Source organism: Spermophilus citellus (genome assembly GCF_964194105.1).
Source record: "Spermophilus citellus genome assembly, chromosome: 6".
NCBI lineage: Eukaryota > Metazoa > Chordata > Mammalia > Rodentia > Sciuridae > Spermophilus > Spermophilus citellus.
In genome coordinates, this window is record NC_138187.1 from 96884404 (window position 1) to 96902397 (window position 17994).

The window sequence follows — 17994 nt, forward strand, 5'->3', positions numbered from 1 at the left end:
GACCATTTCAACACCAACAATGTCATCAAACAGATCATCACATATTCATCTCTCATTTTTCCCCTTTATATTTTTCTTGATATACTTTTGGTACTGGTTCATCCGGATGGATTTTTCTCAATTTTAATTGTTTGATTAGTCCAAAGCCTGTATCACGGTTTTGTGCTTCATCATTGAAACTTGCACTTTCCGATTTGTACATCTGTGCATAAGTTGATCAGGTTTTTGATAATCTCCCCAGTCATGGCCATAACTTGATACTGCTCAGCGAGTTGCAAGTTATCACTGAATCACAGGAAGACATTAACTAAGAAGTCTTAGAGTTTAAGCAAAATTGAAAGCTGATATGGATAAAAAAGTAGGCTTCAACCAAGTAGTGGACTTATGGTACTGTTCTCCCCAGTCACCCTCAAAGAATAAGAGAAGCTATGTGCCTTTATATTTTGTATTCTCTGGTGGTTACAAACGATACTGCATGGTGTCGCCAGAGCAATGGCTGGAGTTGGTTCTTTTCCACTTAAGCTACCACTGCAAACATAAAGAAGGAGATAAGAATAAAATATAAAGGCACAGCAAGTTCAAGACTGGTATGATCATTCACTTGAGCGATCCAGTTCGCTGGAGAATTGAGACGGAACTAAGCAGTATAAGTTGCAGAATCAAAGTTGCATAGAGCCCTTTGACAGCGCGTCCATCAAATGGCGTGGTAGAGAAGCTTAGTCAATGGGACATGAAACGGTCAATTAGTATCATGTCCATAAACACAGCGGCCAAAACATATATGACCTAAGAGCAGTAGGAGCTGCAGCAGAGGTGGCCAGAGAGACAGCTTTGCTGCCGTAAACTTTCCATCCAAAGTACGGAAAATAGACACTGGAAGATGGAAGAGGTTTAAAAAATGAAGGCTTGCTAGTTACAGAATATGAAAAATAAACTAAAAGGAGGGGGAAAAGAAATGGGCTCAAACAAATGAAAAAAAGAAACCTTTAAACCAAAAGCAACCAACACAGACATTTATGCTGTTACCAGAGAGTTCTCGCCGAGGCTGGCAAATTTGTTTCTTAAATCTTTGATAATATCGTGCTGCGAAAACAAAATTGATCAGGGTTTTTTTTTCACACTATAGTTAAAGCTCCTGTGGTTAAATTTTTATTTTTTCTTAAATTATGTGATAGGCCTAAATGGAAGCAGAGAAAAGAAAATAAAAAGAGGCAGCTTTGCTTCATATGTAGCCATGCTAACATCTAAAAGGTTTGCCTTCATGTTTAAACCTCTTCCTGTGAAGTCAGAAACAAAACAAAAACAAAACCACACAGACACACAGAACCATATTGTCATTACAACACAGTTTCAGAAAAACTGAAAGAAGACCCTCCCAGGTGCGCTTCAGGGGTTGTTTAGAATCAGTCAGCAACACCTCATTCTTCCTTTTAGACCCAACAATCTTTTACTTTCTTCCCTTTGTCAGAACAAAGAATGGAACTTTTGCTTACATCCTAACTAACTCCTTTTGTGAAAGAGTTGTGCAATAAGAAAATGGTAAGGAATTATTAGCTTAGGGAACTACCCTGACATCTTCACACAGCTAAAGAGGCCAGAGAGGCAGGAAGAGCTGCTCTTCTACTGACCCACTGGAACACAGGGCCACAGTCATCAGGAAACCTCCAAGACACAAGACGGCAGCAGGCCACAAGTTCTTGAGGAAAAAACAATATTTGCCATTTGCACTCCAAAAGTGGGTAGACTGGTTCCAAAATCTGCCAGAATAACTTTCACAGTAGATCCAAGGTCCTGGTAGCCTCTTGGGAACTGGAATCACCTGTAACATGTACAGCCTCAGGAGGATCAAGAAACTGACAAGAGTATCAAACTACCTGCTTCCAAAATTAACTCCCTGGACAAAGAACACTTTTCCTTTTTATTATCTGGCTTCTCAATTTTAAAAGTAATAAGTATTTATGGGGAGATGATTTTAGAAAAAAAAGAAAGAAATCCTGGTCCAAAAACAAGAGAAAGCTCTGCTTCATGGAGCGAGATCAGGCCAACCTGGGATTTCCCCTTTGTTGGGCTGAGCTGGAGGCTTTCTTCAGAAATCTGCAACATGATCTCTTTCCATCCTGTGCTCTGTCCTTTCAGAACTGCTTCTTGACATATAATTTAATTTCTTTCACTGGGTAATTCTACCACCACCACAACAATAACAACACAAACAGAACTTGAGAAACAACCAGAAAGATTTCCAACTTAGTAAAAATGATGAAAAGTAATTATTTTTTGCCCTTCAAATTTTTGGCACATTAGCTTTCTAAGCAAATTGGAGATAGACCTTTTGGAAGCATGTTACTCAGGAAAACTGAATCTTGAAAACACCTTGTTAAAAACAGGGTTCCCTCCCTCAGCCCAGGTTCTGTTTTATCTGCCTCAGGGTCTTAGATAAACACCATGTTGTCTTCAACCAGCAGATTAGTCTTTAAATTATTCCTACATTAGAAAGAAAGTTTCAGAAAAATAAGAACAGCTCTACGATTTGGATTTTCTTTCAGGCAATAAGTTCTGATTGCTGAGAACAACCAGGAATCAGCAGCTCTCATCCTAACATGTTTGGCATCAGTCTTCTGAAGGTCAAGCACAGTGGTAAGTCAGACCCATGATCAAGTCACCTGCCTGCACTGAATGGAAGTACTTGACCTCATCATTTCTTTGTGTGTCACTGAAGTTTGTAATAAAATGGCTAAATTCTTCCATTGTGCCAAGAACTTTAATACTCGATGGGGGAAATGTACACAGGCTTGAAGAACAAAATATATTTGGTTCTGCAACAACTTGCCTTACATGAGAAAAAATATTGAAACAACAAATATAAATTACAATTGTCCCTGGCTCCTTGATGGAGAAAGTAGTATAACCCCAAAATGGAGACAGGAATTATTTTAAGTGGAATAGCCTGATGATAACAAAGAAATTCATAATTTCTGAAGGATTCTCTCCAGGTTGCATGGACATGTGGGCAGCCTGGACACATATCACAGGCTGAGGCCATAAAATCCATAGTCCAGGGTTTCACCAAAGGGCCCAGCTGCTTTGCTGCTTCTCTTTGTATTTCTAAAATGTCACCAAGGTCTTCATCGTGTGTTTCTCTTTAAACTGCATGTGGGAGCAAACTCTAGTCTAATAAAACAGAAAATTCCAGGAACTGAACTCTTAAAAGATATCTCCCATGTTTTAGTAATGTTATAATTCAACTTCATCACTCCTACTTGACATACTGAATATTACAGGTGATGTGGAATGCCAATATCACTAGCAAAAAAAAAAAAAAGGCTGAAATATAGAAGATCTAATTGGATAACCAGAGAAACAAAGTCAAAAGAGGGGAAATGGTTCTAATAACTTGATTTACAACAGAAGGTGGCCAACTCAAGACTAAGGAAAGACAAAACCTTAGCCGTTAGGTCCACTCTCTACCTCATTGTTGATTTGTTTCTAGCTTCCAAAACTATAGATTAGCCATGCTTATGTAGAATTGACCTAAAGTTATGGGAAAACACACTGAGGAGTATAGCTTTAATAATGAATGGTTACTAAAACTTTTAAAGAACTGAACCATGTATATGGAGTTTCTTAGAAGAAAAGATTTGTGAGGACTCAGCCATAGATTTTATTCGTGATAACTACATACAGTATGCAAACCCTGTGTACTGTATACCCCATATAGTTCCCTGCACATAATAGGTGTTCAGGGAAACCTGAGTGACAGAGAAAAAAAAAAGTGATGTCACATAGCTTGTGATCACAATATTTAAAATATTACAAATGTTATCTTTGAGTTTGAAAAGCTACAAAACCAGAACACTATCAAAGTTTATTTAATTTGTTCTCAATGCATGGTCAAAGCCGCTGTCTTTAGAATTATACTAACACAAACAAATAATAATCACATTGTGGCTTTGGCTCACTCACTGTTTTGTCTGTACCTTACACTAATACTCATTCTCTTTGCTACTGAAGTTTGAAATACTACAATAATCCTCCAGAGTTCTGCTTTTCAATAGGATGAGCATAGTTTCCAACACTACTTAACAAAAAAGAAACAGGGAGACAGAGACAGAAAAAAGATGTATTTACCAAAGCAAAGCTGTTTTGAATAGAAACTTTGATCAAGTTTTACTAACCTACTCAGACAAAAGAAACACTAAACCAAAGATGTGGACTTCAGTGACTGTCCTGGAGCTCTGAGTGGAGGAGTGTGTGTGGTGTGGGTCTACTGTTCACTTTCCTTCTTCTCGAAGCACATACACCTGCACTGACTGTAGAACACCATTTCCCTTGAAGTGAGAACATTTAGAATTTATTTAAAGGTATGTTAAAGCAATCAAGCACAGCTCAATTCCAAGAGTTTCCTTTCAGGGTCCAGTGAACAAAATTTATTCTATACCACAAAAAGCTCCATTCATGAGATATAAAACTGTGAAGGACAACTTGACAATCAGGAGCCATCAAGTCAGCAATGTTCAGCTAATCATTAGAGGCAATGATCACCCTGAGCACAGAACTGACTTAAAACAGCCTTCATCTGCCCATTTTCTTGGCTTGAAAGGCCCTGAATCCAGAAGGCAAGCTGGATGGATCCTTCCAGTCCTGACACCACCTGATAAGAGCAGAACCACCACCTAAGGCAACAGATGACCATGAATAGCACAAGTTGTGATGAGGTAACACAGGTTCCTGGAGGCCTCCTGAATCAGGGAGTGAGAGATTAGGGAGAGTCTCATCACAGAGGGGTCATGACTGGACATGACAAGCACTCTAGAGTCTGTGATTTTTAGTTTTCAAAAGTGGTCATGCACACTAATTAACTAATTATTAACTGTGACCCAGATCAACTCTGCATAAACTGCTACACTCTAATTACCTAACACAATTCCCAAATCCCTGCCCAGTGTCCCCACATTCCCCCAGGCACCTTGGGCCCATCCTATACCCCTCCCTCCTCGGGTGGCATCTAAACAACTGGGTTTCACTGGATAAACTCTCAAATAATTACTGTTGAGGACATTTTTCATTACAACAAATTGTCCTCAGGGGAGAAAAAAAATGCTGTTGATCTTAACTTCAGGAATTTTTGTTTCTCCTAAACAAGAAAACTAGTTTACTGATATTAATGAACTGCTAAATTTATAAAATTTCAGTTGGCTCCTAGAAAGCTTGAAAATCAAATGTGCTAACATCCCACAGCCAACTGACAAGACTCTATAGCAAAGGGTTTGTTGTTAACTTCATTGCTGAAGGTTAAATTTCATGAGTCTTAAGTACTTTATTATTATGCTTTTTCATATATACACACACACACACACACACACACACACACACACACGTTTTACTAACCTACTCAGACAAAAGAAACACTAAACCAAACGTGGACTTCATATATATATATGCAGTACTTCCCTAAACCAGGCAAAGGTGGAGGTACATATGTATGTATGGACATTACACATTATTTTCTATGAAACACTTTCATTGAACATTCTTATTTTAAAAAAGCACAGAATTTATTTCCCAGAGATCAGATAAAAAATGGAAATTTGCATGCCTTTATCAATATTTATGCATTTAGAAAAACTGTGAAATTGCCCAGAAAAACAGTAAGGACTGTGGCACATTAGCATGTAAGACAAATTTTAAAGGTGTACTTGATCCCGAGAATTTAAGGAAAAGCTCTTTATTCCAAGACAAGGCTGAGACAGAGCAGGTGAGTTTGATTAGCTGAAGATCATACAATACTCAGGTGAGACACCAGGTCTCCTGCCCTGTGTATAGTTCTTTGCTCAGTGTACTGCATAAGTTTCTGTATGGTATTCTCTGACTTGTTTTTGGAAGGGAAAGTTAAATTAGTTAATGTGTCAATAACAGCAAATACTTATAGAGCTTGTTATGTGATAGGCAATGCATGCCTTGTACATATTAACTAAATTAATCCTCCTTATAGCCCTAAAAAAATACTAAGATCAGTTCCAATCATAGGGGAGTTGAGGCTTAAATTCACACATCTAAGTGGTGGGGCTAGGATTCAACATAGAACTTTCACTGGGTGTATGTGTCCTCATGACTCTGCTGCTCCATTGATGGTACATGACTTGGCCAAGTGAAAGCTTCAACTGGGATTATTTTAAACATAACAGTATAAGAATTCAAATTATTATGCACATGAAAATGTACAATTCCATATTTGAATGTTTTCTATATTGCTTGACATTTATGTCTATACTCAAATGCCTCAATGATCACATAAAACATACAGGACAGTACTTTCTGGGAATTTCCTTGTACCAGGATCAGTGCTATTCTTCCACCTAACCCCTCTCTCTTGGACACTTGCCTTCCTTCTGAGTCCAGATGGCTGGTACCACATAGTATCCACTGGCTGTTATCATGACTACAACCTAGGAGACCCACTGCTGATGGATAAGGGGACTCCAGTGCCTGAGCACTAATAGGCTAGACCCAAGATGCCTCTGGCTGGCCAGGGGTCACCTGGCAGAGCCAGATAATATCAGTAGGAAGACTGAAGAAATGAACTCCTGTGGCCAACAAGAGAGGGCAGATGCTCCTCCTCCCTCCCCAGGAGGCACTGTCCCATGATGCAGTGGACTCTCTGGAGGCAAGCCACACCACTCAGCAGCCAGCTGTACCACAGCATAGCCACTTATGTTAGCCCTCCCCGCTTCCTGTATTTTTTTTTTCATCTTCACTTTTATTTCTCTGGGATTGTAACACTCAAAATCTCAATGAAGTGTTAGCACCTTAGCTTTTGGTCTTTGTTTTCTAGGAAATCTGGGCTAAGATGTGTGACCACTGTTTTAAATATCAACTTCATACACAAAAATGAAGTCGGCAGATTGCATCATTACTAGCCCCACTATTCCTCTCCCCTCTATGGTTCAACAGTAGCACATTAGTGTGTGTTTTGCATTCATATAGCTTTTGCAATAGGAACTAAGGAATTGTAAATTTTCTTGACAAAAGGGATACTTAGTTCAATATTTTATACTCATAGCTATATATTCAAATTTTAGACATGTAAAGTTCTCTTTGTTAAATTCAAAGTTCAAATTATGTAGCTATTAAGTAGCAATACATCTTAAAACCAATTCACTCTTTCAGAATTATAATAAAATGAAATCCTTAAAAATTGTATCTTTGGAGTGGAAAAAAAGTTTTGCTTTGTTTACCACTTGAGCAGTGCTGTATATTATCAACCCTTCAGACATTTTGGCCCTAAATTGACTCTCCCATTCTTCAGGGTGCTTACTTTGAAGCAGGAGTTGGATAGTGGTCTGAGCACTTCTGCAAGTGTAAAACCATGTGAATTACAACGGGGGTCCATCCAAGAGAGGACGTGCTAGTCCCAAGTTTTTATTATAAAATGTCAACTCTGCCACAGGCATATTTCGAATTTAAGACACAAGAAATTGTTTTTAATCTGAACTACTGAATAATAGGATCCTGGGGACTCAAGAGAAAATATACTTGTGAGCTAGAAATTGGGCATTTGCCCAAGAAGCAGCAACTTGCCTAATATTTCAAAAAGATGGTAGAGAAGAAAAGTTAATGATCCATTTTCCCACTCACCTAAGCTCCCCTGTCAGTAACTTAGGTCTTACAGTGAATAATAAATCCACATTATGGTGCCTCTACATTCCACACAGATACTCTCACTGGATTTTCATTTCAGTCTTTGGATTTTTGGTAAGGGCAAGAGAAAAAGGAAACTTCTGAGAATTCATAGTTTTAAAAGATGGTCCCCTAGAGTACAGCTCTTTGATGACCTTGCTAAGGAAAAAAAAAACTCATTGTACTCAGAAAAGTAAACATATTTGACTTAAACCATCATTATTTATTTATTGTTTTTATTATTATTTCCTTTGGTTCATTAAAAACTCAAAAGCTAAGTAAAGCCCACTACTGCAAACATTAACTCTGCAGGTAAATGGTAGAACGTGCCTTCCCTTTTCATAAGATTTAACTGTCCTCATATGGTTCTCACTTGGAAATAGCCACAAGTCTATCAAATAATTAAATATTCAATAGAGTTGTAAAATAAGTAGCTTTAAAAATCATATTTACATTCTATAGGAAACAGGGAACTAGATTATCAAGATGAATCAGAAAGGCTTAAATAGGATCATGTCAACATAACACACAGGGAAGAAAGAAAGAGCTGTCAAATACTTGGTGCCCCAGGCCCCTAATTAGGAATCCTGTATTCCTAATGGAAAAGGTCCTTCCAATACCACACTTCTCAAAGTGTCTACTTCTTTCCTCTTCTCAACATCTTAGTTGAATACAGATAAAGAATAAAAGTAGACACTACAGCAAATAGGAATATTTCATTAGTTACAGAGATACAATTCATTTACTGCAAACTTTATGTTCTTTCCATATTTAATATAATTTGTTATAAGAATTATTGTAACTAACAATTTCAGATTCCTTACAACTTACATGAAAAATCCTACAATGAGATTCTACACAAATTATGTCAAACAACCAGACAGCTCATTATAAACTGCCTGTAGAATACTAAATGCACAAAGAAAATACTGGTCCCTGGGCTGGGGCTGGAGCTCAGCAGCAGAGTGCTTGCCTCATAGGCATAGGCCCTAGGTTCAACCACAGCACTACCAGAAAAAAGTACTAATCCAATTGTCTGGTTACATTTTTTTGGTGGTTTTCTGGTATCACGTACTCAACCTCTGAGAAGAGTATCTTCACAGATGACTGACTCTGCTTCTCCCATGCAACTTTTGTATTACTTGCTCACAAAGCATGTTATTTTGCCAGAATAGCACATTTTTATCTTAATCATAGATAAGAAGTTGTTGTCCAAGGCATAGGGAGCTTAGTGCAACAACTTGGTAGTAGTGAAAATCCCCAAATTCAGTCTAAATTCAAAGGCAGCCCCTTCTCTCTGGTCAGGCTCCACACCTTGCCCAATGACTGTCTTTAGTCTGGCCGGACACTTTGAAGACCAGATTCCACAGCTGGCCATTCCCAGGCTTCTCTCCTGAATAAGAGGCTTTTCAAAGGTACTAAATTTGACCATACTCACCAAGTTGGACCTGCTTTTAGATCTCACTAAGACTGCAATCTTCCTTCAAAACAAAAATTTGCTCATCTTGTCCTGTCCTATCCTTCCTCATTCAGCAAATATCAGCACACTCTTAGGTAGGCATAAACCTTGTGCTAACGAGAAAACCAAATCTTCGGTTGATGTCATCCCTCAACAATTCACAGGAATTCTACCTAATTCATGATAAAAAATAAAAATCTCTCAAGTCAATATTGAACCCAATATCATCTATTACTTAAGCTCATAATATGCTAGAAAGTGTTATATCCATATTGTCATAAACCATCACATCCATTAAATTGAAGCTGTATCTGACAGTATCCTCATGTACTCAGATTCTAAAATTTACAAGAATTGGGATGTAAAAACAATATAGTCCTCCAAATTTAACAGTGAATCAAAAAACATTACAATGTGTTCCTTTTAGATTCTTTGTAACAGTCTAAATTCATTTTTTTTTGAAATCATTTTGAGTACTATCTATTTGGATGTTTATGATCAAATTTCCTATTAAATAGTCTCATGAAAAGAAAATTTAATAGGATCCATACTTAAGTAAAAAACATCTTTGTAATTTAGATGAAAATGTTTTCTTTTTGCAAATTTTCCAAATCAAATATTTAAAAGAGAAATAATCATCTGGCTCTCCTCTTTCACTGAAATGCCAAATTCAATATTGAAATCACAGTGTACTGTGTTTTGAAATCTCCAGGTACTAACACATAATGAAAAGCAGACTTCTCTCTAATCTCACCAGCCATACCATTTATCAGGTCCATTATCAAGTAGTGAGACTAGTATAAAAACACCAGGAGGCATGAGGCCCAAGACTGCACTAAAATGCTTCCCACCAACAGCTTAACCACTAACGGGCTCAACTCCTCTATTTAACACAGTCTGTGCGCAGATTTAGCAAAGTTCAAATTCCCAAGCAGTGAAACTGCAAGAAGAATAAACCAAGGAAGGGGAAGAGACAAATTACACTGGAGTTACAACCTTGTAGAAAGATTTTCAAGATGTTTTCTAACAAAAGAATCCAAGATGTTGGGTCTAACAAAGGCAAATGTCACAAGAAACTGAAACTCAGACCCAGACAAATACACACATATACATGGTTTTACCTTGCTGCGTTGGGATCCTGTGACCTTAAGGAAGGATGAGGACAAGAAGCAAAATAGCAATAAACAATTGCTCTGAAGACAACCGATAGACCATAAATGGTGTGCACTTCAGGAAAACAATGTTATTTGCTGTTCACGGCTCATTCTAATTTACCTGGTTCCTAATAATAAAGATGTATTTGAGACTAGAACATACGTACATTAGAAAAGATTACAGCATCATTCATGAAATTTAATTTCATGGATTTCTCTCAGCCAGCAATAGTTCTGGGTAATTCTCAAATTGCTGTGCTTTTATACTTTTGTATGTTGACTTCAATACTGCAGAGACACACATACAAATGGGTCCCAGAAGAGGGACTGACTGCTCACTCACTAGTTCTACCTTTAGTGTCCATCATAATTCAAGACTCATTGCTGGCCACTGATACACTCCGAGACTTCTAGCTCAAAGTCCAGACATGTCAGTTAATAGGAAAAAAAAAAAAAGATCTGTTCTCTATTTCCTTCTACTTGATTTATTTTTGAAAATTATTTTTAAAAATCAATAAATAAGAAGGGTGGTAATTAGCAACAACTAGCTGTTCTCATAAAAAGCAAAGTATACTATAAGCAAAGGGGGGAAATAATATTCACTTTTCTTCTGGCTAACTAATAGTAAGCAGCATTTCAAATTATATGAGATATCTAAAAGCTGAGCATGTTTGAGAAAAATAACTAAATAGAACCTAGTGCTATGAATATACACACTCCTACCTCATGCAAGCAAACTGACATGTGCCACCGTCTCCATATGTACACGGAATGAGTGGCCCAAGAGGGCAGAAATCAAGGGGCCAAATCTTTAAGACTTCAGTTTGGGAAAAAAATAGCAAAACACAGGTATGATTAAATCTTGATGTCATGTTGCTCTTCAATAAAGATTTTCCTCATACATCTTGGAAATTCCAGACCACAAATCCCTGAGATGAGATCAATCTGAAGCAGTCTCATCTCGGAGGGTGCTCAGGAACACTCATTCTGAACATATGGGCTTTATTTTATTATACAACTACTCTACATTCCTTGGTCTTAACTTCAGCAAAGGTTAGGACTCAGGTTTGTCCATCCAGCTCTGACATGCAGTTCCTTGACACAATAAGCTGCAATAAGCCATGAAGCAAGAAACATAAAGGTCAGTTATAAGCTATGAAACAATGCTTCAAAACAGAAAAGGCAATTCTAGAAAGATCTAGCTTACTTCGAAACTCTTCACTTCTTCTTCACCATCATCATCTTCCTCATCATGACAACTCTAATTTGGGGGGGGGGGAGAGGAGTAAAGAATATGTTAAGGCAGCAAATACAAAGAAATCATTTAACATAGAACACCAAGTGATTTGAATGAATTTATCAACAATGCTTGAATACATATATACATATATATGTCAGATACTAAGAAATCATGATTAATAAATTTATAACCTGAAAGAAAATTATATTATGCTTTTACAAAATTAAAATATCAAATTACCCTTTTTACAAATGACAGATTATTATGAGGTCCCTAACATACTACACATACTACTTATTGATGCATTTTCCTTGTTCAAGCCAAATTGAAAACATTGAAGACAAGAATCTTTTCCATTTTTATGTTTTCATTACAATGTACTAATGTAAGTATACACAACAATCATTACTTAAAGCTAATAGAAAGCAGTATCCATTAACTAAAATGTCTCTTGCAGCTGGGCATGGTGGCGAACACCTGTAATCCCAGGGGCACAGGAGGCTGAGGAAGGAGGAACGCAGGTTTGAAACAGCTTCAGCAACTTATAGAGGCTACAAGCAACCTAGTGAGATCCTGTCTCAAAATAAAAGGGCTGGGGATGTGGCTCAGTGGTTAAGTGCCCTTGAGTTCAATCCCCAGACCTTGAAAAAAGACTCTTGCAATCCTTTTTTAATATTCACTTTTACTGTATATTGCCTAAAGGAAGAAAGTGAAGTTCTATTACTGATTTATTATTTACACATAAAAATTATAAAGCTGACTATTCCATTATTTTTCCTGGAAATGATGAAGGAGAAGTACTAAGCCATGCATGAGCTATTATCTAATTCCCCCAGCTGGAACTTTTGCTTGCTGAGGTGGCAGAGGTATGGCGACTGGGAACATAGGCTCAAGAGGCAGAGGAACAAGATGGGAACGAGAGAAAGAATAGCTGGCTTTTTAAAACAATCTTATGGGCTAATATATGTAAAATTTTTGCAACTTGGGAAAAAATAGTCAACAATATTGACACAATAGTGTCAACAATAGTGAACTTTTCATAACTCTCATCTTGGTTTGGAACTTTGAGTATAATGCTGACTTAAAGGAAGCTGTCATTAACTAACACCCATGGTCGGAGGAAACCCGCAGCCACTGAAGTTACTATCCCAACCCTTATGAGCTCTTTTGTGTTTCTAGTAAGCATTCTGTGCATCAGTGAAGTGCATAGCGGGGGGATGGCAAAATCTAAATCAAAAAACTTCTTAGACCTCAAAGACTCACAGCACTCTGGCGTGGAGATAAAGTGAGACAAGATAGGAGGGAAGGTATGAGATGTAATCCTTCCACCCAGTGTAGATTCTAAAAGGGGTGTCACACTCTTTGATTCATTTAACAAAGATGTAAGAAGCACCACCCTTTCCACTTAGAATAATAGGCATGCGAACACGGTTGTAAAGGAGGAAATAAAGGAAGGTACACAGACTTGTGACGGTTTCACTATATAGGTGAAATGCTAAACTTACGATTGGCACAAAGGTAGGCTAGGACCACAACAAAAACGCACACACATGCAAGCAAACAAAAACACCTCTAAAAGATCTCCAGAAACTTTTGAATGTACTGGACAGAAACAGGATTTGTAGGCATGGGAGAAAGTTCTTCAATAGCAAATTATGTCCACATAATACATCTGATAATGCTCAGAAAATGAAGAATTATATTAGTCCTAAAGCACAGGATTAGCTTCCAGGATTAGATCTCTAATTTCTGAGCAAGCAAGAGTGATAACATGTGCCAGGAAGGAAAAGGTACACAATGGGACAGAAGCATGGAATAGGCAATTTTAGAGGGGAAAAAATAGAAAAAAAAGGCAGAATTCTTTGGACTGTTGAGGTATCTAAAATAAAATTCAATATTAACAATGAGAGTATTAAAGCAGCACATGTAGTGCTTTGATTTGTTGGTATCTTCTGGAAATTTTGTCCTATAGAAGGAGAATATTAAATAGATTCTTTGACTGCCTTTCTGACCATAAAGTTTCTCAGAATATGAAGGAAGCAAAACCAGAAATTTCCATATGGATTTAAATCTGATGAACCAAGAGCTAATGGGTGAGGTGGATAAATCTCTTTTTAAAAAGTGAAATGACATTTTATCATTTTAACCAACAAAAAAACAAACATTGGGTGTAACTTAACGTGTATCTTAGACATTTCAAAAACTTAGTAAGAGAAGGAAAAGGGAAGGGCAGGGTTTCCTTAGCCAGAAACTCAAGGGCGGAAACAGTACTGAGTGTTCAGTTTGTGGCAATATCATTCCAGGTACTTCCATGTGGGTACCTTAAGTGGGTAAAATCACCTTTGGGATTAAGCAGCTGCTGACAGGGAAGCAGGGTGGCAGATGGAAAAGAGACATTCTGAGGACTCTAGGAACGACAGCCACAGTGAGGACACCCTGGCTATCAGCAGAGAACAGAGCAGGAAAAGATGGCAATAAGGAGCTAACAGGAAGCTCTGGAATCCTCCCTGTGTGACTGTTAAAACAGGAGGCTATGTAAAGGAAACAAGAGTTCCTTACAATAAGCAAAACAAAGAGAAGATTAATCTACAGTTTACATCCAAGTGCACCTTCAAAAACATCATGATTTATATACTTTTTTAAGAAAGAGAATTTTTAATATTTATTTTTTAGTTTTCAGTGGACACAACATCTTTATTTTATTTTATATGTGGTGCACCCCGTGCATGCTAGGCGAGTGCGCTACCGCTTGAGCCACATCTCCAGCCCAATGATTTATATAATTTTTTGAAGTCACTGGCAAAGCAAGGAGGAGGAGGAGCAGCAGCAAGTGCGTGAGTCACAGCAGATGCTGCAGTAACAGAGATGGCGTGCGGGACAATTCCTCAGTTCAGAATCAGCCACCAAAGAAGTATTAGGTTGATAACCAGTACAGTACCCAGCCAAGGAAAATGAAAATAAAATCCTAGAGGAGTACCATTTTATACACTGTCTACTAACAACTTACGTAAACAGAGAATCACACTTATCAAATTTATGTTTGACATAAATAAATAAAAAGAGCCAGCATTGGATGATAGAACTGAACTTTCCAAAGCTTCTAGCATTGGACAATGGCCTGACTCTAGAGAAATGATGATATTTACTTAATTAAAAAAAATCTATCTAGATAAGGATATAAGATAAAACTGAACAGAAATTCACAAATGACTTGGATTTTAGGTTGACAGGTAAGCTCAAAAGGAGGCAAAAATGTGCTCTGCCAACATTTTAATGTGCTCCTACAACTAATGGTAAATGTACAGGCTCCTAAGCCCAATAAGCAAGGATACAGACCCATATGCCCTACAGAAGGGTGTACAACAAAAACCGAAACTTCTCTGGGTGCACAGATTGGTTAACTGGAGCACATGCAGAGTAGAAGAAACTGAGTGACAGAGCTTGGCATTCCTGGGTCCATCAGACAATAAAAGGGATATTTAAGTGTGAAGAGGAGACTCTTGGGAGAAAGGCAGACCATGGGAGCCCTTATTAAATATTTGATCGAATATCAAAAGAGATTCAATAGAGCTTTAGGATATAACAAAATTAAAAGAGAAGCCAGAGAGACATGTTTTAGTCACCAAGAAGTCTAACAATCAAAAATTGCCTGCCAGAAAACCAGGAGCTTATACCTCTTCCACCCACCTGCTCATGCTCCTTAGTTCTGAGGCCACAAACGCTGCCCAATCACAAAATCCCTCTGGCACAGTGTCCTCAAGAGCAATAGTCAAAAATCGTTAGACACCAACTAACTACCTGCCTTCTATAGGGGTTCTGAGAATTGCTAGGGAGGTCACACAGCCAGAGTGATTCTGCTGCAAATTCATGAACCACCACCTGAGCCAGGCTTTCTATGCTGCCTGGGACACCTACGCTGATTTCTAGTCAATAAATGTGCCAAATGTCAAAAGGTCTCTTTGGAGTCTTCTGTCTCTCAAAACTTCTATCCAGATTCCCTGCACCTAACCCCTTGGTCTCAGCTGAGGACTGTGAAAAAGAGCAGATGACACTTCAGCCTAGCATCTTCTCCTTCTTCTTTTTTGTTACAAAGGAATAAGTGATATTCCTCTTTTATCTTTTAATCCATGTTTTTTAACCAAGGGTGCTGTTAAACTGGATATCCACAGGTAGAAGATTGAAACTAGACCACTACCTCTCCTCTTATCCTGTATAAAAATCAACTACAAATGGGTCCAAGTCCCCAATGTAAGACCAGAAACTTTGGAACTACAGGAAGAAAACACAGGGGAGACTCTTCAAGATATGGGCACAGGCAATGATTTCCTGAATAGGACTCCAATAGCTCAGGAAACAAAAGAGAACTGACAAATTGATTTACATCAAATTAAAAAGGTTCTGCATAGCAGAGGAAAAGTTGACAGAGTAAAGAAACAATTTCCAGCACAGGAGAAGACTTCTGCCAGCTATTCACCCAACAGAGGGTTAACATGAAGAATATTCAAGGAAATAACATGACCTTAAGAAAGCCCAAGTAATCCAATCAAAATTTGCACAGATGATCTGAAAAGACACTTCTCAAAAGAAGCAGTACAAATGGCCAAGAAATATATGAAAAATGCTCAGTATCTTCAGCTCTCAGGGAATTGAAAATCAAAACTACATTGAGATCCCATCTCACTCTAGTCACAATGACCATTATCAATAAAATAACAAATGATGGTGAGAACAAGAGAAATAGAAACCCTTCCACTGTTGATGGGAATGTAAATTAATACAATCACTAAGGAAAACAGTGTGGACTTTCCTCAAAAGACTAAAAAGTAGAAACACCCTATGATCCAGCTATACTACTCTTGGGCATATATCCAAAGGAAATGAAATAGATTTAAAATAACTAAGATATGAAATCAGCCTCGGTGTCACCAACAGATGAATGGATAAAGAAAACATGGTATATATACCAATAAGTACCATTCAACCATATAGATGAATGAAATCATGTTATTTACAAAAAAAAAAAAAACATAGATGGACTTGGCAGTCACCATGTTAACTAAGCCAAACACAGAATGACTACTTGCACATGCTTTTGCTCATATAGGGTCACTTAAAAAAACAGATGACCTAAAAGTAGAAGAGGGAGCACTGGAGAAGAAAACTGGAGGGTGAGGGGGTGAGGAGTGTGTAGAAGAGATGGTGGACATGATCTAAATAGGATATATGCATGCATTGAAATGTTGCAGTGAAGCCTGTCAGGCTGTACAATAAATGTGCATTCATTATTATAATTAAAAATACAAAATCCCAAGTAGGAATGCTAAAAAAAAGAAAACAGTGGTTACTCGCCAAGGAAGTTAAGAGCAAAAACACATGGAATAATTAGGAATCTGAGAGTAAGACATGTCTTATGTTTCCATGATTTAACAATATTTTGTTTTAATCCAGAAGGTAAGATTGTAATACTTTGTCAAATTAAAATGACCTTATTAAAATATTAAAACATTAAAATTTGGAAGGGCTCTTACCTTTGCCATAATATCTGCATAAGCCATATATAAATAATCTTCCTCCAGTTTGCTATGAAAAACAAGAAAAAAAAACATCAATTTTAAAGAGAAGGCTATGTCATTTGTGGATGTACCATTATTGTATAAAATAGCGTGTTTGTTGTTTTCTAACAAGCATGATGTTTTATAATTGAATGAACATAAAATTTAGGCAATTTTAATCATTCAAAAATATCTTAAAGTCATAGACGGAAGATTTCAGAGTTCCTGAAAAGCTGTCCCCTGATCTTACAGAAGAAGCCTCACATCTCAGAAAACAAATGGCCTATTGATTTACACAGAAATGTAATAACTGTAATTTTTTCCAAACTTCAAAATTTGAAATGAGCAAATTTAAACAATGTGATATTTGACATTTGATAGAAAGACTCTCTAAATTATAAATTATAGTTAAAAAATAAGAGTCATAATGAAGATTCATAAAAATTAAGAAAGGACCAAATACACTTCTCATCTTTCTTAAGAAGAATGGAACCATTAATACATGAATAAAAGGTTTCCATCAAAAAATATGTAGAAGTTGCAAAGCTATCTCAGCAGTTTCAAATTTCAGCTATGAGAAAAATTCACTCATGAGAAACACCTCATTACCTGCCATGGGCCAGACAGACAGCTGCTCTATGCTTAGGGATGAGATGGTTTTGTTAGTTGGGAAATAATAAGAGAGAAATAGTGAGAGAAAGGATGGATCACATTAGATAAGAGAGAAATGTATACTGTTATGACATGCAAAGAGGTCACATGAACTCTTCGGACTTCTGAGAAGACATATGGATGTGGTTGATAATTAAATTATCTCCCAGGTTCTGCAGAGCACAGGTGAGACCTGGGGCAAAGCTGGCTTTCTTTCACAGGGCAGGAAAACAGGAAAAAATTTGATCATCTCTGCAATGCCCC

The 17994-nt window shown here is 37.4% G+C and overlaps 1 protein-coding gene across 1 annotated transcript in view; it reads right to left on the minus strand.

Annotated features, from left to right (window-relative positions):
* RYR2 (ryanodine receptor 2) overlaps positions 1-17994 on the minus strand; it is a 610498-nt gene that overhangs the window by 60825 nt on the left and 531679 nt on the right. The window contains exons 79-80 of the mRNA XM_081299889.1: positions 17056-17107; positions 11495-11548 (exon numbers count right to left, since the gene is read on the minus strand). Coding sequence (XP_081156015.1) covers positions 11495-11548; positions 17056-17107 — 106 coding nt within the window. The remainder of the gene's footprint in view (positions 1-11494; positions 11549-17055; positions 17108-17994) is intronic.